This window comes from Taudactylus pleione, unplaced genomic scaffold (genome assembly GCF_031769625.1).
Source record: "Taudactylus pleione unplaced genomic scaffold, aTauple2 ptg000327l, whole genome shotgun sequence".
NCBI lineage: Eukaryota > Metazoa > Chordata > Amphibia > Anura > Myobatrachidae > Taudactylus > Taudactylus pleione.
Window position 1 is genome coordinate 1,463,420 of NW_028284728.1, and position 25,885 is coordinate 1,489,304.

The window sequence follows — 25,885 nt, forward strand, 5'->3', positions numbered from 1 at the left end:
GCTTTGGCTCCCTCTGTTGGCCGCTGCTGATCATTACATAGATTTAATCTGAAAATGTTTAGGTGATTCTTTGTCTCCCTCTGGTTGCTCCGCTGCTCATTGTCGATATAATCAGCAGCAGAGCTCTATCTAGTGGTAGCTAGTGATCATTGTCAAGGTAATCTGCAGTCGTGCTTGTATGGTTCTTTGGTGGCTGTTTACTGATCATTGCCAATATACACTGTATAAATGTCATTGTGGGATTATTTGACTACTTCTAGTAGTGGCCACTGCTGAAAATTACCTATATAGTTTGCTGCTATGCTTGCGTGGTTTTCTTGCTCCCTCTAGTGGCCACTGTTGATAATTGACGCTATAATCTGTAGCCGTTTTAGTGTGGTTATTTGGCTCCTTCTGGTGGTCGTAGCTAATCAATGCGCCATGATTTTGTTGTTCTTTGGCACCCTTCTGTTGGCCATTGCTGATAAAATCTGCTGCTGTTTTTGTATGATTACTTGGCTCCCTCTAGTGGCCGCTACTGATCATTGCGGTATAATCTGCAGCCGTGCTTGTGCTGTTCTTTGGTTCCCTCTAAATAACCTCTGCTGATCATTGCAAATATAATCTGCAGCGGTGTATATGTGGCTCCTTGGCTCCCTCTGTTGGACGCTGATAATCTGCAGCTGTTCTTGTATGATTATTTTACTCCCTCTTGTGGCCGCTACTGATTATTGCCAATTTAATCTACAGATGGGTCCCCTAGTGACCACGCCCTCTGCTGATCATTGCTCTGGAGCCGTGCATGTGCGCTTCTTTGGTTCTCTCTAGTGGCTTCTGTTGATATACTCCGCGGTCTTGCTTGTGTGGTTATTTGGCTTCCTCCCTGTAGCTGTTGTAGAACTAGACATCCCAGCATGCCCTGCCACTGTTTTGCTATTTGGCCATGCTAAAACGGTTGCAAGGCATGCTGGAATATGTAGTTCAACAACAGCTGAAAGGCCGCTTATTGCCCACCTGCAAGTGGTTGCTGCTGATCATTGAAGCTATAATCTGCAGCCGTGGTTATTTGGCTCCCTCTAGTGGCCTCTGCTAATCATTGCTGATATACTCTGCGGTTGGCTTCCGCCAGTGGTTGCTACTGATCATTGACTCTATAATCTGCTGCCGTGCTTATGTGGTTATTTGGCTCCCTCTAGCGGCCTCTGCTGATCATTGCTGATATATTCTGCAGCAGTTCTTGTGACGTTATTTGGCTCCCTCTAGTGGTTACTGCTGATCATAGACATTATAATCTACAGCCGTGCTTGTGCTGTTCTTTGTCTCCCTCTGGCGGCCGCCGCCGCAAGCTCTCTCGGTCTCTCCCCCTCCAGTCAGTGCGGCCTGCTGTCTGTGTCATGCTGTTGTGCACCGGCCTGGGCTGATCAGGGAGCCGGCACTTCCTGCTGCAGAGAGGAGGCTACAACATTGAGACAGCACCGCAGCGATGGCCACGTTCTTCGGGGAGGTAGTGTCTGTTTTCTCCCGGGCTGTGGATGATGATGACGAAGAGGAGGAGGAAGAAGAGGACAGGGAGATCAGGAGGGAGTTGGAGAAGAAAAGGTAAATAATATTCTGTATAATAGGCAGCAGCTGCACAGGCATCCCCATGGTCTGGTGGTTGTCACGTGCGTGTGTGTGTGTGTGTGTGTGTGTGTGTGTGTGTGTGTGTGTGTGTGTGTGTGTGTGTGTGTGTGTGTGTGTGTGTGTGTGTGTGTGTGTGTTCTCTGAGCTCAGCTGCAGTCAGTGTGAAGTATAATTTATATTGCTTGTTATGTTCCAATTACTACTACTGATCCTCTGCTGCTGTCAGCTCTGAAACCACTTTCTCCAGGGACACTTTTCTGCTGAGCCCCAGCCAGGCATGTTATAGTCGGGATGCAGTCAGGAAGCCGATGGTCGAAATGCCGACCGCTGGATTCCCAGCTGTCTAATCCCGACAAGGTACTAATGACAGGCGTCGAAATCCCGACACCTGTCATTAGGCCTATGTCGGGAGCCCGGCATACCGAACGAATGTAAGCTGGGCATGGACAGCCACGGGGGAACAGGATTATGGTTAGGCCCCCCCTCCCCTCCCCCCCGGGAGGGTTGGGGTCAGGCTAGAGGGAGGGGCGGTTAGGGTTAGGCACCGTGGTGGGAGGTTAGGGTTAGGCTCCCTCCCTTGAGACTTAGGGTTAGGCTGCGGGGAAGGGGAGGTTAGGTTTAGGCACTTAGAGGGGGGTTAGGTACTGGGTGGGGAGGTTAGGCACCCCTAAGGGAGGGTTAGGGGGGGGGGGGTTTAGGTTAGCGATACTTACCTTAATTAACGATCGGGATCTTTATCTCTGCCTGGCTGCCGCTCTTGGGATTACATGCGGCCGGCGGTATTGCATACTGATTCTGCTGTAGTCGGCCGATCTCATAGTATTACAACCCCCATCCTGTTCTCTGCACTGATTTGCTGAGTGCCAGCTCTTTGCGTTTGAATTTCTTAGTCCTGGAGAATAGATGGTGAGAATTGCACCTAACAGGCAGAATGGAGGCGGGTGGTGCTAGACAATAGTATTTATAAATAAATAGGGACAACTCTTGTTCCAGGACATTAGGCACAGTTAGCAGCTACAATATGGAGTACTAGTTTTACTATCCTGGGAGCTGTATACAGGGCCTGATTCAGAGCCGGACGCTCTGACAGAGCGCTCGCTCTGAATCAGGGCCGGCCTTCTGTGTTTTTAGTGCGGCCTCCTGGCCGCTCACATAGCTGTGGGTGACCACCCACAGCTATAGCGAGCGGCCAGGAAGATGGTCGCGATGGTCAAAGCCATTGCGACCATCAGGCTTGCGACAAGACCCTTGTGGTAGGGTCTCGTTGCCGCAAGCCCTAGAGTGCTTTCGGCTCTACCAGAGCCGAAAGCACTCCCACTGACATCACTTGTGATGTCAGTGGGGCCGGCACCGTCTGGGCAGCCACGCCCCCGGCCCGCCCACCAAAGAGGGCGTGCTGTCATTCAACATCGACAGCACGCCCCCTTTGGTACGAGACCCGGAGCGACGGCTTGCCCGTCACTAATGGGGACTCGCGCATGCGCACGACGGAGCCGGCTCCGTCATGCGCACTGGGCCACCATCGACCCGCTTGCGAGCGGGTCTGAATCAGGCCCACAGTTCCTAGTACAAGTTCTGTGTTCTGAATGAATAGACCGCTGCACAGTACAACTTCTCATGTGGTTTTAACAATAAATGTATACTGCTATGGCATTTCTGTATGCTGGAGGTCAGCCACAGAATTCGCACAGTACCACTTCCCTTGTTATCAAACGTAGGTATCCTCAAAATGTAGCTTTATACAGTATCAATGATAAATTAAAGCCGTTTAGTCTCCTGGTTGGGCGCACTCAAAGACGTCACACCGTGTTATAGTGTCATTTATCAGCGGGCTGAAATCATCTGAATTTTTTTTTATTCTCCAGTGATTTTTGGGTAAATAGTCTGACACCCTGTGTTCTCATTACAGAGAAGTGACTCTCACCTGGAATGCTGAAACCAGCGCCGCTATTGAAAACTCCGCAGACCATAGACTTCCCTGCACCAGCCTAATCCTAGCTGTTGGTGACAATGCCACAGGTGCGTTTGATGTAATCCTAGAATGCTGTGGTTCTCAACCCCAGTCCTCCAGTAACCCCAACAGGTTGTGTCTTCAGGATTTCTGTCTGGGGTCACAGGTGGGATAATTACTGATAAAGCAAATTGTGCATGCCTAAAGAATCCTGAAAACATGGCCTGTTGAGGTACTTGAGGTTTAGAACCATTGCTATAGTGCTATGTACTTTAGAGTCACAAGTGTACGCAGTGCTGTGCAAGTACATACACCTGTGAACTACATTGTGTGCTAGGGGTCACTGACATTATTGTATATTTTCTGTCTCCAGGGTTTGTGTCGTCCTATTTCCTGAGCTCTGGAAGTTGGGAAGTGTCTGGTTCTATCACTTTGTGGAATGAGATGTGTCGGGACTACACACCCAGAAATGACTGCACAACGTCCCCATCATGCGTCTTCTACAGATTAATCACAGATCCAACGGTGAGTAAGGCCCAGCGCGTTTTATTTATAAAGGAGAAAAAAAGGAAAAATCCAGCTTGGGCTGAGAGACTGAACACGTTACGGAGAACATATCAGCCATGATGTCTCCACAGCAAATGAAAGAACTTTACTTTCAAAGAACCTTGTATTGAAGTTATTAATTTTGGACAAGCAAATCTTCCGAAGGTCTCTGGTACGGTATTCAGGACATAAAGTGCTTTCTAAAGCCAGCCAGGGTTTGTGGTACGCTGGTCGGGCCCAGTCCGTGACAGGAATACGAGCTACTCCCCATCGTGTTTAGGTGTGAGGCCCGCAAGCTTTGTCTTTAGGGAGGTTATTAATGGTGTAATCTGTTTCTTGTGCTGTCTATGGGATGTTAAATGCATCTATGTCATTCTTACCCAACTATAGAGGTTCCAGGACTATCAAAAAGACTAAATGAGTTCTACGAGAGATTGGAGCTTCTACTCGTCCTCCCTCAAATTCTATAAATAAGATTAATTTCTACTTCAGGGTCCATAGGGGGTCCACAGGGTTGACCTTGGGGTATAGGTTGGGAACCAAATCTGGGCACCACGCAGTTAAAGCTTTTAGCTCCCAGGATGCACTTTGGTCCACTCTCCCTATAACCCCACCCCCCAAGCCAGAGGCACCTCAGTTTAAGTTGGTGCCCGGCCGGAGTCGGGTCACCATTTAGTGCAGTGGGGAGCTGATTAACAGCCCCTAAGCTTTATATTTTTTTGTAAGAACAGAGTTTTTTATTTTTACTTTGGACTTTTAGAGCGGCAGCGTTGGACTGTCCATAGGACGTCTAAACTGCCGCTCCGTTACCCCGCCGGTGCTGAGACGCCAGTACAGATCTGGGGATCTCAGCGGGACCCCAGAGTCTGTACTAGCCGGACTCTGCGGGCGCCCAGGACTGCTGCCGGATCCACGGGAGCAGGTAAGGTCGCGGATCACCGCTTGCGGTGATCCGCGCATTTAATATGCAGTCCTGTGCCTCCGGTCTCTGGGGACAGACCGGAGGCGCCGGCAGTGGCGGCAGGCCCCCCCATACCCCGTGTGTCCACTAGACCACCAAGGACTTACTGATCGGCGCTGGGAGCCGGCGTCCCGGGTGTTAATAGTCGGCCAGGGGAGGAAGCCTTCCCTGTTACAGCGGCTCCTCCCCTCAGCTCAGCGCGCCTTTCAGTATGTATAGTCTGGCGTCGCTGAGCTGCTTCCTCCGCGGGCCACGCTTCTTCTGAGGTCTCCAGGCGGCCATTTTCTTGTGGTGCAGCAGAAATCTCTGGAGATGGCAGTTGGTCCAGTCCCCCTGCTTACCTCACCATCAGGTCAGTGTACACAGCGCTGTAGCCTTCCCAGACACTGAATCTGGGTTAGTTGAATGCAGTGACATAATGCAGTATATTGTATGTCATGCTTATGTGTGTATATATATATCTGCATTGTATGTGACTTATGCTAGTGCTGACTGTCTGTACTTATCTATCCCTTTTCTTTATCTGCCCTAATACAGCTGTACTTAGGGTGGTTCTGAGACCTCACATTTATATATTCGTTAATATTTGTGAGGTTTGTCACATACTGTTGCGTGCTGCACGTTGCCACATTTTAGATGGAACTGTGTGTTGCATACGCTGAAAATGGGTCCCTGCGGCTAATTTTGGCATCAGTCAGGACCAGTATAGAGCTGCTTGATATTTCCGCAAGATTGGTCAGATATGTCTGACCAGGAGATAGAGCATTATAATACACCCATTTTTTACTATCCTGCAAGTCATGTGCTGCAGGTGTTAGTGCGGAGGATTTGTTTCATAAAGGGTTCTGTGTGTGGCGTCATCTGGCGCCGGCCCCTTTCACGACCCCCTTGGGCGGTTTGTTTTCTCGGGATCCTCTCAATTGCGGATCGCCGGGCAGGCCCCATTGTTGTACCTCAGTTGGGGTTACTTCACCATACTGCCCTTTTTCATCTCAGGGTATCTTGCAGTTTCTTGCACTCTTCCCCTGTGACACAGACTACCGCTCCCGGCAGGGTTTTTTCGCAGTATATGAATTCCCCCTGGTGCCACCATAGTCTGTCATTCCCCTTACAGGGATTACCACAGCCACCCTGGGTGGATGTTGTTTTCTACGACACGCAAAGTGGCGTGGTTGACGCCCTGTGGTTACTTCCCAGTTGGCTCTGCCGTGAACTGGATACTGTTTTGGGCTCTTTCCCTCTTACACGGGGGGAAGCCTATTTCAGGTATTATTATCCCTGCTTTGGGGCTGGTAGCAGGTCCATTCTGGTTAGAGTGAATGTTGACCTGCACCTGTATCATACACCCTCAGTCTTACGTGCCTTCGGGTTCTCTGTTGCTGACTAGCGGGTGGATCGCATGGCGGGACTCTGGCTGTTGCCAGATACGAGGTATTGCAAAGTGTTTGGCCTCCTGTCCCAATTTCCCGGAGGGTCATCACGAATCCCTCCTGGGGTGGATGGGCGTGTTACTCGTCTGATTACAGACGTTGACGCCTCCCATTCCTGCGTGGTCGGATTCTTCGGATCCGTAGGGGGTAACTCTGCCTGATATCAGTATACTTGCTTTCAGGGCTTGTTACCCATCCTACCATGGTTATAGCATGGTTGGTTAATACTATTGCATACTGAGCTGATGCATTTGTAATGTTTTTCCCCTCCAACACGTCTGGGGTTCAAATGTATTTGGTCGCTCACGTAATATATGCAGTTGTCATAGGTGGAAATGCCTATATTGGATATCAGTCTCCTAACTTTCAGAGTTCCGGCTGCGACTGTATCCTCCGTAATACCCTATGGCTGCGCTCTGGGAATGCAGAGGTGCAGATACCATCTATAGGGTAGATCTTGTTCAGTCCTGACCTTGACAGGATTGTAGTAACATTGGCAGTACAAGTTTACCGCCTTCAGCTATGCCCACTACAGGGCCTCAGACTAAGTCTATTAAGTCTTTTTGTCCTCTGGGTTAGCCTAAAGGTCTGTTTCTTCATAGACTGTCGGCCTCTACGAGGGCCGACATATTCAGTACCGAGCAGGCCTGGACTGCCAGCTGATCCTGCTTCTGAGCCTACGGATATATCTTCAGCCTGACGAGACAGGCCTACCACTGGGAGATGGCGATTTTCTCAGTTCGCCCGGTACTAGTGTCAAGTTGCCGCGGCTATGTGGGTAGGAGGGTACGCCCTCTCTTTGCTCAGGCGACCTCTTTCCAGGTGATGGTACGCAGGCCCTTATTCAGACCCGAACAGGGCCAAACAAATCCAGAAAGCTATACAGTTGTTGCGGTAAGCAGAGCTCATTAGGCCATCCCCACTTTCTCAGCAAGGGACTGGTTGTTCTGCTTTCTTTCTGGTGCGGTGGCTGAATGGTCCTCTTTGGCCTATTCTCTGTTTCAATTCCCTGAACCAGTTCCTAAAGCTACCTGGGCTCAGGAGGCAATCCCTATGCTCCATCATACTATGTTTGGAACCTGGGGACTTGATGGTATCACTGGATATACAGGACGCGTGCCTACGGGTACTTACAGAGACCTTGCCTCAGCATGGACTGAGGTTTGCTGTATCACAGCACTTACAATTTTTCGGGCTCTGCCTGTTGGGACTGTCCTCAGCCCCACAGGGGTTTACCAGCGTTTTGGATTTTCTGACAGTTCTCCTGTTCAGTATCTCCCAATGCTCCTGTACCTGGACGGCCTCCTGCTCTTAGCAGGATCGCCGGGGTACTTTACAGCCAGGTCAGGATGACCGTGACTTCTTCAGGGTGCAGACGTTTAATCAACGGGGAAAAAGTCCTCCCTGCATCCCTCTCTGGGTATTCTTCGCCTAGGAGCCCTGCTGGATTCTCAGATTCTGAGAATTCTTCTGGCGTAAGACGGCATCTCCACTCTTCCATTAGGAGTACTTGGATGTCTACGCAGTCGACATATGTCTTTACACTCTGGGATGCATGGTCCACTATTCAGTGTCTGCCTTTGGAAGGGTGGAATGGGCTCAATACCATTCCAGGCCTTTCCATAATTGGCTTATCTCCAGATGGAACAAGTTTTTTCTGTCGGATCACTGTTCAAACGATGATGCTCTCTCCGGAGGCAAGTCGGTCCCTTTCCGGGTGGCTATGGTCATCTCGTCCAGGGTATTCTTTGCTAAGAACAGTGTCTGGTTCGCATCCATTTCAGTGCAGTTGGACGTCTGTCGATTCCACCCTGTCAATTAACTTGTTGGAACTTTAGCCTGTCTTGGGCCTTCACTCTGGCATAACTCTTGTTTCCCGGTGAACCTGAAAAAGTTGAGTCCAACAGGGTCAGGGCAGTGGCTTCCTTTTTTAGCAACACTGTTCGTTGGGTGGCAATGACAGGTATGTGACACATTTAGACATAGTCCGAGGGTCTTCTCCCGACCGTCTCGGCAGCGTTCATTTCAAGTCCTCAGCCATCACGACATGCATCCCGGGGACTAGTCTCTTCCCCAAGAGAGGTTTCATCTCCTGGTGAGCAGGGGGGACCCCCTGAGGTGACCCTCCTGGCCTTCTGACTTTATCACACTATGGTGTTACACTCCAACTCTGGGGATTCTGAAGCAACCTTTAGTGACTCTTTGTCGGTGAAGTGGTCCTTCCAATTTGAGTACCTGGGTTCTCCGGTCTCCCTTCTTCCTCAAGGGAAGTGTTTCAATCGTGACGGAGATGCTTTCCTGCTGGTGGCTCCTGATTGCCCCAGATGTCAGGGGTACTTGGATTTTTGGAGTCTCTCCATCGATACTCCATTCCTGATGCTTCACTGCCCGGACCTGTTATCTCAGGGTCCTTGGTTTTGCCTTGGACCTGGGTCGTTTGTCTTTGACTGCGTCCCTATAGTGGTCTTACGGCTTCCCTGGCTTTGTCATCGTTGGAATGATTAGAGCACATGGATCAGCTTTTGCTGGGACCTACCACAAACTGTGGCAGCCATAATTTTTATGGTATTGTACCTGTCGATACAATCTTCCGGTGTCCAGAATTTCCTGATATTCTGGCATTCCTTCCGGCTGGCTTGGGTTGCACCCTCGGCCTGGCCTTCCTGACAGTGCGGATCTCTACACTGTCAGTATGATTAAGATATGGAATTGCTCCGCTCTGGTATCCAGTTCATCCTTTGGAGTGTTTTCTGGATTGTGCCTCCATTTGTCCTCCCTAGGGACTCCTTGGGAGTTAGTAGTGGTTCTTCGTTCCCTCCGGAGACAGTCCATGGAACCGCTGGTTGTGATAGCCATTACTTGGTCTATTGCTTTGGCGCTCTCTCTTTCTCTCAGAGTGTCGGAATTGGGAGCGTTCTCATGTGGCTCTCTCTTCTGGAGGACATCATGTCAGGGTGTGAGTTGCTCTCACCCTGTGTTTCTTCTTAGTGATTTTTAGGTTCCATATTATTCTGGAACTTATGGTACGGCCATTCAGTCCCCAGTCTTCTCGACTGGTGTGGCCTCATTGATTGTAGTCCGGCCTCTGTGGATTTATGTGATCCGTTCAGGTTCCTTACGGAAATCGGACTCCTTATTGGTGGTCTGAGATTTCTGGTTTTAACAGGAAAGGATGGCCGGCCTATAGCCAGATGTTGGCTGGATGGCCTCGTATGTCTTCTTCAGGGGCCTACCCATGGGTAGGCCTTTCTGTTGTTGATGTTTGTTTTTTCTCGGGCCATGTAACCCTCGTGGGCGGCTCGCTGTGGCACCTTGGCTGTGTTGCCTTACTAGGCGGCCACGTGGTCTTCTGTCCACACCTTTTTAAGGTTCTAGGCATTGGTTTCCTTTGCCTCTCAGGTTGCTTCCTTTTTGGCGACGGATTCTCCTCTCAGCACAGGAGCGTCCCCACCCTTGGTTGAACTGCTTTGGGACATCCCCAAGGTCAACCCTGTGGACCCCCTATGGACCCTGAAGTAGAAAACAAGAGATATGGTAAGAACTTACCTTTGTTATCTCTGTTTCTACGAAGTCCATAGGGTCCACAGGGCGCCCGCCCTGACGCACCTTGCTTCATATGGGCTGTGTGGCTGGTCACCGGTTTTCCGTCTCCCATTTCTGTGAGTATGGTTATTGAGTGTTCCAGTTTTCTCTCTTTTTCTCTCCTCCTCTGGCATTTGGCTACTTACAAACTGAGGTGCCTCTGGCTTGGGGGGTGGGGTTATAGGGAGAGTTTACCCAAGTGCATCCTGGGAGCTAAAAGCTTTAACTGCGTGGTGCCCGGATTTGGTTCCCAACCTATACTCCAAGGTCAACCCTGTGGACCCTATGGACTTCGTAGAAACAGAGATAACAAAGGTAAGTTCTTACCATATCTCTTGTTATTTGGCAATCTGATTAGCAATTTCCACTGGGTCGATGATTTTGGCTTTTTACTGAGAGTTATTATTATTAATAATAATAATAATAATAATCTATGTTTAGAGGTGTTTTATTTGCTCTTCTAGTTGGGCAGGTGTAGCTTCTAGATTAGCTTGTTGGTTTGTAGCCTACAGAACGCGCACCAATATGTCTACACTGAGGGAAGGCTGCTGTTACTGATTTATACAGCTAACTCTATGCCATCTCTGCCTATTAGGTGTCCAGGACAGCCAATAGGTGATGAGGGAGTCTCCGGGGCCTAGAGTGTATAGCAGATTGCATGATGTCCTATGACCACAGTAAGGGCGCGTGGTGTGACCATCAGAAGAGTTTGGTTTGACTGTAGGGTCCATCTGTCTGAGAGTAAGACATGTGAGTGTGAATAAGCTTTATGTGGCTGGAGAGAGTGTAGAACGTTCTCGCGGTTCTTTTGAAGTTTACAAAATGCTACAGAAGGATCAGCTGTGCCAGGATTTGGTCTATTCCGGGGGACGTCTCATTTATCAAGCTTAGGCTATAGGACAAGAGTAAAGCTGGCCACACACTAGACCAGAGGTTCTCAAACTCCGTCACACAGGTCACATTTTCCAGGTCACCCAGCAGGTGCACAGGTGTAGTCATGGGTTGGGTATGAAATCCCGGGTGTCGGGATGCCGCTGTTCAGAATACTGACAGCGTAATCCCGACAGCCAGAATCCCCACTCCCATAGGAACTGCCGGTAAGGATTTCCCTACCCTATCCCCTACCCTAACCCTCCCTCCCTAGTGCCTAAACCTATAACTCCCTCTCTAGTGCCTAAACCTAACCTCCCCCTCCCCACATCCTAAACCAAACACCACCCACCCCTAGTGCCTAAATCTAACCTCCCCCTCCTCGCATCCTAAACCGAACACCCCTAGTGCCTAAACCTGACCTCTCCCTCTCCGCACCCTAATCCTAACACTCCCTCCCCGGTGCCTAACCCTAACTCTCCCCCTAATGCCTAAACCTAACCCCGCTACCTAACATTAACCTCCCCCTACACCCCAATACTTACCTTCTGGGTGCCAGGATTACAGCGCTGGTATTTAGACCGTTGGCATCCCGCATGCCGTAGTCATTAGTCACTGACACATTGTAAAAGATCCACAGGTGGAGCTAATTATTTCACTTGTGATTCTGTGAGGATACCTGGAAAACATGCACTGTTGGGGGTCCTGAGGACAGACTTTGAGAACCTGTGCACTAGACCAACTTTCATCCTACTAGTTGGCTGGTTAGAATAAAAGTCTGGTAAGCTATGGGAGCAAATGATAATCAGCAATATGCTCCCAAACGGCGGAAAACGGATATAATGGTCGTTCAGACAAGTTGGTTAAATGTTTGATTTAAACAACAGTTTTCGTCTGTTTTCAAGGGTTTGGGAGCAAATGGTTGATTGTCATTTACTCCCATAGCTTACCAGGTTTTCATTCCAATCAACTAGTCGTATGGTTAGATGTAAATTGATCTAGCACAGGGGTGGGGAACCTTTTTTCTGCTGAGGGCCATTTTGATATATATAACATTATTCGCGGGCTTGGTGCAGCCCACGCCCCCTCCGTGTGACGTTACACAGGGCGGAGCTACAATCGCCGGTGATTACAGCAATGCCAGGAACATCTTAAGGATGCTACAGGCGGCACTGCTGCATATATGCTGGATGCCATTCTAGGCACCCTGCTAGCCAGATGAGGTTAGCAGAAAAAAGCTCTGAGGGCCAGACTAAATGATTCCGAGGGCCTTATACGGCCCCCGGGCCTGAGGTTCCCCATCCCTGCTCTAGTGTATGACCAGCATTAGTCACCTAGAATTATGAGGTTACCTTTACTGAGGTTTTGGTTATCTTCCCAGACTACCCTACGGGAAGTAACTTGCCTGGAGTGTGGCGCATATAGTGAGACAACCGTTATCCATCTAACTTAGAGTGGTCCCATAGTGTTCAGTATCGTCCTTTTATTTGTCTTCTGGTTAGGGAGTGAGATTGGAAGACGACCTCTCGTGTAGCTAATCCGTTCCCCTCTGATGGGCTGTTAGCAGGGAAGTAAGTAGGGGGACCTGTGGCCTCTGGGTAGTGGGAGGGTCAGGGAGGAATTATGTGTTACATCAGCCTTATATAAGGACAAGCCTCCGCTCGTTAGGGAAGACGAGTCCCTTTACATGTAGTGAGAAAAACGTGGCCATGCCTGTTATATGGGGTTAGGGCAGGAAATGACGTTCAGGTTATGCCAAGTATGAGAGGCATGGCGATGTGTAAGTGCTTCCCCTGGGAACTGATGTGACCGGGAACAAGTATGAGAGGCATGGCGATGTGTAAGTGCTTCCTCTGGGAATGGATGTGATCGGGAACAAGTATGAAAGCGGGACGGGGACTAAGCTAGCCCCGGTACACATTGTGGTACATGAACGCTGGAACATGTGTTTGGGGAGAACGCAGATCACTATGTCTGTCAGCTGCGATATTGTCTGGAGGTTCTGCTTTATTTGTAGCGAAGGTCCCAGTATCCCTAAGGTCAAACAGAAGCAGAATTACACTGTTACCAAGGTAGATATGACTGTGAGTGCCAAGGCATGTACAGTTGGATAGATGATTTGACTGTAGGCACAGAATGCTGTAATAACTATTGACCACCAGAGGGCGGCAGATGCGCACAGAACAGTTGATACTGTATAATGTACTAACTGGTACAATAGCCAGAAATTAGCTTCACACCATAGAAAGCCGAAAAGAGCGTTAAATAAAGCAGAATTGCCAAACTCGGATGAGCTTGTAGTTCACTCACTGGTTTGAAGGGTTCTAGGCTGTGGGGCAGCGGAAGCTGGTGTCTCTTAGCTGTCACCCCTGTCATATAGATAGTCGGTGTGGAGACGCTGTGTGTATCAGGGGCAGGTCCTCTCTTTATTAATACGGGCCCCATGTAGCAGCTGGGGGCCCACTTGATGAGGTATAAATTGGGAAGGTTGGGAGTCTTCCTGTGCCAGTTAGCTGAACTCCACCCAGCACAGTAAAAGGCTGTTTGGGACACACCGGCCTATGCAAGGTACAAAGTAGGAACATGGCAGGGTGGAATTAGGCTGAGCCGCGGCCGGTAGCTATGGGTCACCAACAACCAACTGGTCCGTGCACCAGGAATGGTGGCAAATCCTGAAACGGCACCACAGCTCGCTGTGTGTGTGTGTGTGTGTGTGTATAAAAGTTTTCTCTATTTTCAACTGGATTGGTGAGTGCCCTTTTGCTTTAATTTATTATATGTTTCAGATATTTTACAGTAACAAATGTAAGGGAGGAGGATTCTCTGTAATATTGAGTTCTGACAAGATCCTGAAACTCTTACAATTCAATTTAGAAAGGTTTCATACTTCCATTACTTGTATCATTGTCCTGCTCTCTGTGTAATGTTCTGTGTTCGCCTTCCTCCCATACAGTAATATGGGTATTGCCAGTAACTGTGTCTCTTTGTGTTGCAGGTAATGCTGTGTCAGTGTAAGTGTTTTGTGGCAGAGGATCAGCAGTCCCAGTGGTGTGAGCAGGTGAGAGCCAGCAATCTTACTTCTGATGCTTATGCTGTGGATGAGCACGCCATGTGCTTACAGTGCTGTATAACGTTCCTACCCTCATAGTGTATATGTAAAGTGCCACACAGGATGGGCAGCATGCCAATTGGCGTGGGAAGGGCCGCATGCTAATCACAATACATAGATGAACAAAGAAACCTAATAACATAACATGGGTGTGCAGATACATATCACACAAATAGAAAACCACCTGCTCCATTCGTGTTATACAAAAGGTGCTGACATGATACATTTAAGGACATCAATCACAGCTTCCTCTAATCCATGAGGGTTTTCCCAGCAAGATCTATGATCTTTATTGTGCTCCCCACAGTATAATATTGTTTCCCCCCCACTAAAGTATGGAAATAGCGGTCTGCCGTCTTTTTTATTACACTGCAATACGCTCCACTTACCACCATATTAGACAACATCATTGTGTAAAGGCATTATGATGATATGACATGGAGCACTTCTCCTTGGAGGTAAAAGCAGAGGGGGACCCAGCTGCCAGGACCAGTCTGGAGGAGACATCAGGAGGGGTTTGCTTTTCAAACTGGGGGAAGAGTAACGGGCAGGCTCAGGACGATACATCCCTGCTGCACCCAGCGCCTGCTTCTGGCTGCGATCTACACTGGCACCCCAGGACTGGAGCACAGTGACACCCCAGGACTGGAGCACAGTGACACCCCAGGACTGGAGCACAGTGACACCCCAGGACTGGAGCACAGTGACACCCCAGGACTGGAGCACAGTGACACCCCAGGACTGGAGCACAGTGACACCCCAGGACTGGAGCACAGTGACACCCCAGGACTGGAGCACAGTGACACCCCAGGACTGGAGCACAGTGACACCCTAGGACTGGAGCACAGTGACATGCCAGTTTTGGAACTGGAGCAGTGACACCCTGGACGGGAGGTCTGCGACACCGACACCATGACCCTCTGCAGTTCTAACTGGGCTCTCTGACAGACCACACACGCATGACCTCTAGAGATGAAGATTGTGGGATCCCCCTGTGCTCCCCAATGTCTTCATTCCCATTAACAAAACAGTAAAATTCAAAGTCATTTTACTTTGACACCCCTAGTGTGACACACTCTCTAACTGACCCCTGCATAGATCTGACACCCCTAGTACACACTAACTGACCCCTGTATAGATTTGACCCCCCTAGTGTGACACACACACTGTAACTGACCCCTGCATAGATCTGACACCCCTAGTGTGACACACACACTGTAACTGACCCCTGCATAGATCTGACACCCCTAGTGTGACACACACTCACTGACCCCTGTATAGATCTGACACCCCTAGTGTGACACACACTCACTGACCCCTGCATAGATCTGACACCCCTAGTGTGACACACTCTCACTGACCCCTGCATATATCTGACACCCCTAGTGTGACACACTCTCACTGACCCCTGCATATATCTGACACCCCTAGTGTGACACACTCTCACTGACCCCTGTATAGAACTGACACCCCTAGTGTGACACACTCTCACTGACCCCTGTATAGAACTGACACCCCTAGTGTGACACACTCTCACTGACCCCTGCATAGATCTGACACCCCTAGTGTGACACACTCTCACTGACCCCTGCATATATCTGACACCCCTAGTGTGACACTCTCACTGACCCCTGCATAGATCTGACACCCCTAGTGTGACACACACTCACTGACCCCTGCATATATCTGACACCCCTAGTGTGACACACTCTCACTGACCCCTGTATAGATCTGACACCCCTAGTGTGACACACTCTCACTGACCCCTGTATAGAACTGACACCCCTAGTGTGACACACTCTCACTGACCCCTGTATAGAACTGACACCCCTAGTGTGACACACTCTCACTGACCCCTGCATAGATCTGACACCCCTAGTGTGACACACTCTCACTGACCCCTGCATAGATCTGACACCCCTAGTGTGACACACTCTCACTGACCCCTGTATAGATCTGACACCCCTAGTGTGACACACTCTCACTGACCCCTGTATAGATCTGACACCCCTAGTGTGACACACTCTCACTGACCCCTGTATAGATCTGACACCCCTAGTGTGACACACTCTCACTGACCCCTGCATAGATCTGACACCCCTAGTGTGACACTCTCACTGACCCATGCATAGATCTGACACCCCTAGTGTGACACACACTCTCACTGACCCCTGTATAGAACTGACACCCCTAGTGTGACACACACTCTCACTGACCCCTGCATAGATCTGACACCCCTAGTGTGACACACTCTCACTGACCCCTGCATAGATCGGACACCCCTAGTGTGACACACTCTCACTGACCCCTGCATAGATCGGACACCCCTAGTGTGACACACTCTCACTGACCCCTGCATAGATCGGACACCCCTAGTGTGACACACTCTCACTGACCCCTGCATAGATCGGACACCCCTAGTGTGACACACTCTCACTGACCCCTGTATAGATCTGACACCCCTAGTGTGACACACTCTCACTGACCCCTGTATAGAACTGACACCCCTAGTGTGACACACTCTCACTGACCCCTGCATAGATCGGACACCCCTAGTGTGACACACTCTCACTGACCCCTGCATAGATCGGACACCCCTAGTGTGACACACACTCACTGACCCCTATATAGATCTGACACCCCTAGTGTGACACACTCTCACTGACCCCTGCATAGATCTGACACCCCTAGTGTGACACACTCTCACTGACCCCTATATAGAACTGACACCCCTAGTGTGACACACTCTCACTGACCCCTGCATAGATCGGACACCCCTAGTGTGACACACTCTCACTGACCCCTGCATAGATCGGACACCCCTAGTGTGACACACACTCACTGACCCCTGCATAGATCTGACACCCCTAGTGTGACACACTCTCACTGACCCCTGCATAGATCTGACACCCCTAGTGTGACACACTCTCACTGACCCCTGTATAGAACTGACACCCCTAGTGTGACACACTCTCACTGACCCCTGCATAGATCTGACACCCCTAGTGTGACACACTCTCACTGACCCCTGCATATATCTGACACCCCTGGTGTGACACACTCTCACTGACCCCTGTATAGAACTGACACCCCTAGTGTGACACACTCTCACTGACCCCTGTATAGAACTGACACCCCTAGTGTGACACACTCTCACTGACCCCTGTATAGAACTGACACCCCTAGTGTGACACACTCTCACTGACCCCTGTATAGAACTGACACCCCTAGTGTGACACTCTCACTGACCCCTGTATAGAACTGACACCCCTAGTGTGACACACTCTCACTGACCCCTGCATAGATCGGACACCCCTAGTGTGACACACTCTCACTGACCCCTGCATAGATCTGACACCCCTAGTGTGACACACTCTCACTGACCCCTGCATATATCGGACACCCCTGGTGTGACACACTCTCACTGACCCCTGCATAGATCTGACACCCCTAGTGTGACACACTCTCACTGACCCCTGCATAGATCTGACACCCCTAGTGTGACACACTCTCACTGACCCCTATATAGAACTGACACCCCTAGTGTGACACACTCTCACTGACCCCTGCATAGATCTGACACCCCTAGTGTGACACACTCTCACTGACCCCTGCATATATCGGACACCCCTGGTGTGACACACTCTCACTGACCCCTGCATATATCTGACACCCCTGGTGTGACACACTCTCACTGACCCCTGTATAGAACTGACACCCCTAGTGTGACACACTCTCACTGACCCCTGTATAGAACTGACACCCCTAGTGTGACACACTCTCACTGACCCCTGTATAGAACTGACACCCCTAGTGTGACACACTCTCACTGACCCCTGCATATATCTGACACCCCTGGTGTGACACACTCTCACTGACCCCTGTATAGAACTGACACCCCTAGTGTGACACACTCTCACTGACCCCTGTATAGAACTGACACCCCTAGTGTGACACTCTCACTGACCCCTGCATAGATCTGACACCCCTAGTGTGACACACTCTCACTGACCCCTGCATAGATCTGGTACTGGATGACCCAGCTATAACATCAGACAAGACACAGACACCTCTTTGATCAGTCCCAGCGATATGTTTGTACCCTGAAGCATGTACCATTTGCTTTTACATTTGAAGACGTTGCAAAGCCATCACAACAATTCCGTTCAGCATGCATCGATAACCTGACAGCACTATACTGGGGTTTTTATTTGTAATCGCACAAGGGGTGAGTGATAATAAATCACTAGAGAAAAATATAAAACTATTGCAGCAAAATGATGAGATGCACTATGATAATTACCGGTGAGCACAAAAAACTATTAATAAATCGAGCAATTAGGGTGCAGGAGCCTGATCCTGAGAGCTTACAACCTAGAGAGTGGGAGAAACTATGATTAAATGTAGTCATGGCAGGAGAGCCGGTACAGGGTGAGGTGCAGGGTGAGCAGGCAATAATGGGGGGGATTTCACATCTATTTAAAGTTGGGAAGTTGCTGGTGAGCCTGGCGGAGCGAGGCAGAGATTTCCTTAGGTGAGGTTCAGTGCAAGAGCAGTCTTATAGGCAGGTGGTAGAGGTGGGAGAGGTCTAGCTCAGGGGGAAGAGAGGGTGGGTTGAGGTTTCATCACCGATGGTGTCAATTTTACGGTAAAAGTAAGTGATGAGGGGAGAGGTGGAGGAGGGAGATGTCCGTAAAGAGGCAATAAGATTGTTGGAGGTTGTGGGGATTAGGTATCTGACGTAGATTTGCAGAGCAATAAGAAGACAGTATGAACCTGTAATGGATGAGGTCCGAGTCGTTGCACAATTTTCTCCATTAGTGCTCGGCAGAATGGGAACACTCTTGTAGATGCCAGGGTTACAGGCTGAAGAGAGCTGGCAGCACTAGGGCAGGGCCTGGGAGAATATATAGCACCTGGTAGTTTTAGCGTCAGACCTTTGGTTGTTGTTTTTTCTTTGTACCCAACTGAACCCCTTTGTAGGTGAAGAAAACCGCCCCATCTCTTCCCCGGCCTGTATCCTACTGACCTTTTATGGGTGTCACCCAAAGAGTTACGTTCGTAGAGGTTTCCCCACCCCCCTCCCAGCGATTATACAGACACCTGGACTCTTACACTACATTCTGCTCCAACTGATGTATTTTTGTACAAGCATGAGACTCCGCTAGACTCTACACCCCCCCCCCTCCCAGCGATTATACAGCAGATGAACGGACTCTTACACCACATTCTGCTCCATCTGATGGGTCTTTGTACAAGCATGAGACTCTGCTGGACTCTACACCCCCCTCCCAGCGGTTATACAGATGTCTGGACTCTTACACCACATTCTGCTCCATCTGATGGGTCTTTGTACAAGCATGAGACTTCGCTGGACTCTACACCCCCCTCCTAGCGATTATACAGAATATGTTCGGGCTCTTACACCACATTCTGCTCCATCTGATTCAAAGAAGAATAAAACTGGAGTTTAATATGAACCAGGCGTTTGGCCCATTACTCGTAGCCCAAACAAGCTGTCGTCATGTCCATCAGATGTTATGGAAACTTTGGATAAATTACATCTTTACAAATGTTTACATACACCAGCGGCGTTTTCAAACACGGTCATGTATGTTTTGAAGTGATGTAAACAAGTTTGATTGCGTTTGGTTTCCTTTCAAAAATACCACAAAAAGACGAGCGTTTAATTGATGTAACCTTCTGTCTAGCGAGGGGGAATAATAAATAAACCTGGAGAAAAATGTCAAACGTTCGTCTTTCAGTTCTGCAATTTGTACGGATTCCAGCGCAGATAGCGGAGTGTGACTCTTTCCAGTCTGTGTCTAAAATAAAGGCTGATAATCAACTTCAAAAATAGTTTAGTTTCAGTGTCACCTCATGCAAATCTGATATATAGGCTCGGGCGAAAAACACAGAAGGACATGAGGAGGTTTCAGTATTTAGTGTTAACTCCAACACTTTGATTTACATCTGCAGAGTAACATAAGGAAGAGATCATTTGTTGGAGAATGTTACTCTAAGGGGTCGATTCCATTAGCCGCAAGGCCGGCTCGCCCCGTGAGTAAGTCCGGTCATATGACGCACTTACAGTAGCTGCAAACTCACCTCAACTCGCCCCCCCATGACATATTCTCGCATGTTTTTGTGCGCAGCACAAAAACACGTGAGTACGTGCTGCGAGGAGGGCAAGTTGAGTTGCTGCTTCCACGGGGTGTAGTAGGTATTACCGCCTGACGCATGGCCGGCGGTTCAAATCCCGACAGCGGCAGCCCAGCAAGGGTGAAAATCCTGATCGTCCCTAAGGTAAGTATCGCTAACCTAATTCCCTCCCCTAACCCTCTCTTAGGGGTGCCTAACCCTAGTCCCCCCTCTAAGTGCCTAAACCTAACCCCCCCTCCCTCCCCGCTGCCAAACGCTAACCTCCCCTAGCCTAAACCTAACCCTCCTGGGGGGTGCCTACCCTAAGTCCCCCCGGAGCCCTAAAAATAACCCCCCTTCCGACCGCCCCCCTCCCTCCCCCGCAGCTGCCCGCGCCCGGCTTACCTTCATTCGGTATGCTGGGAGTCGGTCTTCTGGCATCTATTTAATGCCTGTCATTAGTACCACGCCGGGATTAGAAAGTCTGGAAGCCGGCGGTCGGCATTTAGACCGTCTGCTTCCAAACTACATCCCCTTCCACGCCATTGCAACAGCAATTTGCCCCATCACTGCTAATTGATTTGATCTCAAGTACAGTTTTTAATTATTATTATAATCATTAATTTATATGGCGCCACAAGTGTTCCGCAGCGCCTTTCAAAGTAAGGTGACCAGTGACTTACAGTACAATACAATACAATACAATACAGGACAAGGACATGGATAATATACATTGCTACATTAGCAACCATAACACCCACATAAGCAGCCGAGCATAAGCACCCAAGTGTTAGGTGCCCTAGTGGTGAGTAAAAAGTAGATGAAAGTAAGGAGAAGCACAAGAGGGTAGAGGGTCCTGCTCGTAAGAGCTTACATTCTAAAAGAGAGGGGCAGACAAACAGGTGTGACACAGATGGGGTAGACAGGGAGGAAGGAAGATGTAGTAGCGGGTTAGGAAGAGAGCTGGAAAGCTTTGATGAAGTAGTGGGTCTTGAGAGCCCGTTTGAATGATTGTAGAGAGGTGGAGAGTCTGATGGGGAGAGGGAGAGAGTTCCAGAGGTGGGGAGCAGCGCGGGCAAAATCTTGGAGGCGGGCATGGGAGGAAGTAATCAGTTGGCATGAAAGGCGGCGTGCATTAGTTGAACGAAGAGGGCCGACAGGAGAGTGAAGGGAGATGAGATCAGAGATGTAAATGGCGTATCTCTAATGGATGCACATGGACCCACACTGCTTACTCTGCACCCATGTATTCAGTACTTACCGCCGAAGCGGAACATCGGAGAGGTAACCATTTTCCTGCCATGTTGTGCATGCGCAGCAGGGAAATCGCCGGAAAAATGTCCGCCACGCCATTTCTCCGGTGGCCTGTGCATGCGCAGTAGACTCTGGCACAGCACTAGAATCAACTTGTGCCTCAGTACTCTGTCGGCCGCTGGGTAGAAAGGAGGGGGTCTCAGGCGGAGACTCCACACGGACCCCCTCCACTCTTAATATGCCCCTGTTTAGAATGGATGGACAATGGCCATCCCTAGCTGTAGGTTGATATAATGATGTGTATGGTGGTTTATGCTGCAGTGGAAAAACTCGTTACATAGAAAATAAAGGCCGGATTCTGTGATTATACATTTTGGTATTTCTGTTTTTACCTAATGCACCACAATTGCTCTTACAGGTTCTCGGCTGTCTGCAGAAGTCCAGTTTAAAGGTGACTTTACTTTCTGCCTGTCCGGTCTCGGACTATAAGACTCCAGAATCCACATATAATCTGCCAGTCCCATTCCTCAAAGTGATCAAGACAAAGCGATACACAGACAAGACGCCCTGCAGTCCCCTGGAGCAGCCAAATATTGTGGATGGACTGCCAGCCGCAGGTATTATCATTATTATAGTTTTAATATAAATTGCGCCATCAGGTGTCTGTAGCTCCATACATGGAAAGTGACAATAGTATAAACAAACCATTGTATGTATATTCAAACAGGCAGCTCAGGGGGAACAATCAGTGAGAGAATTCTATAGCAGAATGATTGACCGGTAATAACCGTAACACTCAATGAGCCAGTTCTCTGGGAAGGGTGGGCAGAAAGGATCCGGGTCGCTCACTGGAGATATTGGTAGTGCAGGGTGAGACCCATGAGGGCCTTGCTCATGGGAGCTATTACAGTGTATGGACGTGTGGGTGAAACTGGGAAGAGATGAGCGAGTAATAAGAGTGAGAAGAGATCTGGGGGCCCATTTATTAATGATCGCATTTTGCAATGCGATCAGGGCATGCAGTACTGCCCCTGATCGCATTGCAAAATGCGATCCTATCTGCCGGATGTATTATCCGGGACATGCAGGGAGATGGGCTCCGAAAAGAGCCCGTCCCTGCGATGTCTCCGGAGGGCAGTCGGGGCTTCTGCGCATGTGCAGTCCCGCGGACTGCACATGAGCGGCGCCCATTGCCGGCGGAGGGATCTGGCAGATCCCTCCGCCGGCTGATATGCGGTAAGTGCCCATAGGAAACAGCGGCTAACGCTATCTTTAGATAGCGTTAGCTGCTGGGGCCAATATCGGGAATGCTTCGCATTCCTGATATTGATACATTTGGCTGCATCGCATCCCCCATAGAAAACTATGGGGGAGGCGGCTGCCGGCGGCAATGGAGGGATCGCAGCAGGTATCGGAAATACCTGCTGCGGTCCCTCCTTCATACATTCGGGGGATACTAAGTATTTGAGGTAAACCCCCGAAAACAGGTGTTTTTGGGGAATTTACCTCAAATGCACTTTGATAAATGGGCCCCCTGGTGAGATATAATGAACGTGTGGCTTTTCAGGGCATGTTTTGAATTCATGTATGTTGGTAGATATAATGAAAGGGAGTAAGTTCCAGAGGAGAGGGCAGCACAGGAGAAGTCTTGGACGTAGAAGTGGAAGGAGCTAATCGGCTCGGGAATAAGGCAACAACCGGAAGTAAGTGCAGAGAGGACCAGCAGTGATAACATAATAGTTATGAGACGGGACCTGTGTTTGTATATTTTATATTAAATTGTGAGTTTTCAGGATAATATGATCCTTGTAATTGGTACCACAGAAAATGACTGTCTCTTGCAGTGATGACGTACTGTCAGGTCTGGGGGATTCCTGCTGTGTTTTACCAGTGCTACACCGACATTACTAAGCTGGATTCTGTTACCATCGAAGCTTTCCGCCCCGTCTTGTCCTGTCAGGGCATGAGCCGCTTGGCCGTGGTAAGATTCGGTCATATCCGCTGAGTGCACAGATATCTTTGTCATAGAAAAGCCTGGAGATACACATTGGTCTTATACAGAATATTACAGTGTAACACATTCATATAGTCCCTATTGTAGATTATCGCTGTATACTGAAGGTTTTATGCTGCCACACATGGGCTGATCCTGTCTCCTTGGCCGGGCCAGCTAAGAGCGGGAACCATTTTTGCCTTTAAGATCCGTCTGTTCACTGGCCCATACTATGTTACCGTATGACATGAGGGCCTTGTACAGTCTGTAGCTGGACACACACACGTCGCAGTCACCTCCCGACGGACTTCCTGGAAGTGACCTGAACAAAATATAATTCTGATCGTTTTGCAGCCATATCTGTTCCGTTGCACAAAAAAGCTGGTGAGATTGCTGTATGGGCTGCAGAAGTCATTGACTAAACCTCTGATAGTAACCATAATACTGCAAGCTATCATAAGCCAATAACCAGAGCTAAGAGGGGCAGCCCTACAGCATGTTGGATAACCCTTTCAGAGCCATTGTTGTTTTTTAAGTTTCAACATTTTTGCTCAACCAAAAAATTAAATCTATTAAATATTCCCAGTGAAAATAAGACAAACGACATTAAAGCCGGAGCATTGAGAGCACTAAATAAGCCAAATACTATTTTACTTTCAGAAATCTGAAAAAATTGAAGAAAACCTGAAGGAGATGGGGAGAAACAACGGAGTGCAAAGCAATCTGTATATATAGAGAAGGGACCATGTATGCCGACATGATGGGACTTGTAGTTATACAGCTGGAGCGTCTGGTTTCCTATCATTACACAGAATGGGTGGAGGAAACACACTGGTCTTTTTACATAATGCTATTTAGTAAATGTTTGGTAATAAAACTTATTTTCATTATTTGCTCTTAATGTGCGTTTTTTTTTTATTGCTTAAAGCAACCTTTTAAAGACATTAGAGGTCTATTTACGAAGCCTTGGAGAGAGATAAAGTACCAGCCAATCCGCTCCTAACTCATTTTTCAAAAACACAGCCTCTAAAGTGACATTTAGGAGCTCATTGGTCGGTACTTTATCTCGGTCCACTGTCTCTCACCAAGGCTTAGTACATAAACCCCTAATTATTGTCATGATCAACTGCACCCGTCTCCTACACCTACTGGAGACCGACACTAGGAGCTGTAATGTGAAGTCTATCTGTAGCTGGTATGTGATATGTTGAGTAAGTGGATGTCCGGAGTGGTGGATCCCATAGAGCCTCAGCCCGTTTTGGAAAATTATTTATGAATGGAAACAATTATTATTGGGGCTGTCTATCTGTCTACAAAGGGATAAGCCATTAAAAATGTACATTTCATGGGTTTATGCCATGACATTTTAAATTAATTATTTTACATTGTCTGTACATTTACATTACATTACATTTCAGTAGTTCTCTGTAATTACACTAGATGGCAGTGTTGATGCACGCTCTTATCTTGGACATACTGTTGATCAGCTCACAATACCATGGAGGCTTATGTGCACTTCTAGGGGCCTATTCATGATGTTAATTATCTGGGTCTGAACGGACCCCGATAATTAAAATTCTAACTCGCCCCAGAATCCAGAGCAATTAATCATTGCTCCGGCGCAGTGACTGCTGATGCGAAAGGAGACTGACAGGGGCGGAGGGATACGCAAGGATCCCTCTTTGCAACACGGGCCTCTTTCCCATAGGGAAGAAGCGGGTTGTGATCCACAAGTGGGAGCATTCGCCATCTGAAGGTGGAGAGAAAGGTAAGCAGGAGATATCTGTGATACTAGTGTATGGGGAATGTGGGCCATTTCGGGAAAGAAAGGCAAGCAGGAGATATCTGTGATACTAGTGTATGGGGACAGCGGGCCATTCCTGGAGAGAAAAGTAAGCAGGAGATATCTGTGATACTAGTGTATGGGGACAGCGGGCCATTCCGGGAGAGGAAGGTAAGCAGGAGATATCTCTGATACTAGTGTATGGGGACAGCAGGCCATTCTGGGAGAGAAAGGTAAGCAGGAGATATCTGTGATACTAGTGTATGGGGACAGCGGGCCATTCCGGGAGAGAAAAGTAAGCAGGAGATATCTGTGAAACTAGTGTACGGGGACAGCGGGCCATTCCGGGAGAGGAAGGTAAGCAGGAGATATCTGTGATACTGCAGTATGGGGACAGCGGGCCATTCCTGGAGAGAAAGGTAAGCAGGAGATATCTGTGATACTAGTGTATGGGGACAGCGGGCCATTCCAGGAGAGGAAGGTAAGCAGGAGATATCTGTGATACTAGTGTGTGGGGACAGCGGGCCATTCTGGGAGAGGAAGGTAAGTAGGAGACATCTGTGATACTAGTGTATGGGGACAGCGGGCCATTCTGGGAGAGGAAGGTAAGTAGGAGACATCTGTGATACTAGTGTATGGGGACAGCGGGCCATTCTGGGAGAG

The 25,885-nt window shown here is 49.0% G+C and overlaps 1 protein-coding gene across 1 annotated transcript; it reads left to right on the top strand.

The window, feature by feature from the left end:
• Nucleotides 1-981: 981 nt before the first annotated feature.
• Nucleotides 982-24,329, top strand: PSMG1 (proteasome assembly chaperone 1). The gene is made up of 7 exons (XM_088443142.1): nucleotides 982-1,578; nucleotides 3,512-3,621; nucleotides 3,927-4,078; nucleotides 13,938-14,000; nucleotides 21,865-22,063; nucleotides 23,291-23,427; nucleotides 24,100-24,329. The coding sequence occupies exons 1-7, from the start codon at nucleotides 1,463-1,465 to the stop codon at nucleotides 24,172-24,174; spliced, it is 852 nt and encodes a 283-aa protein (XP_088299268.1). The 5' UTR covers nucleotides 982-1,462; the 3' UTR covers nucleotides 24,175-24,329.
• Nucleotides 24,330-25,885: the final 1,556 nt, after the last annotated feature.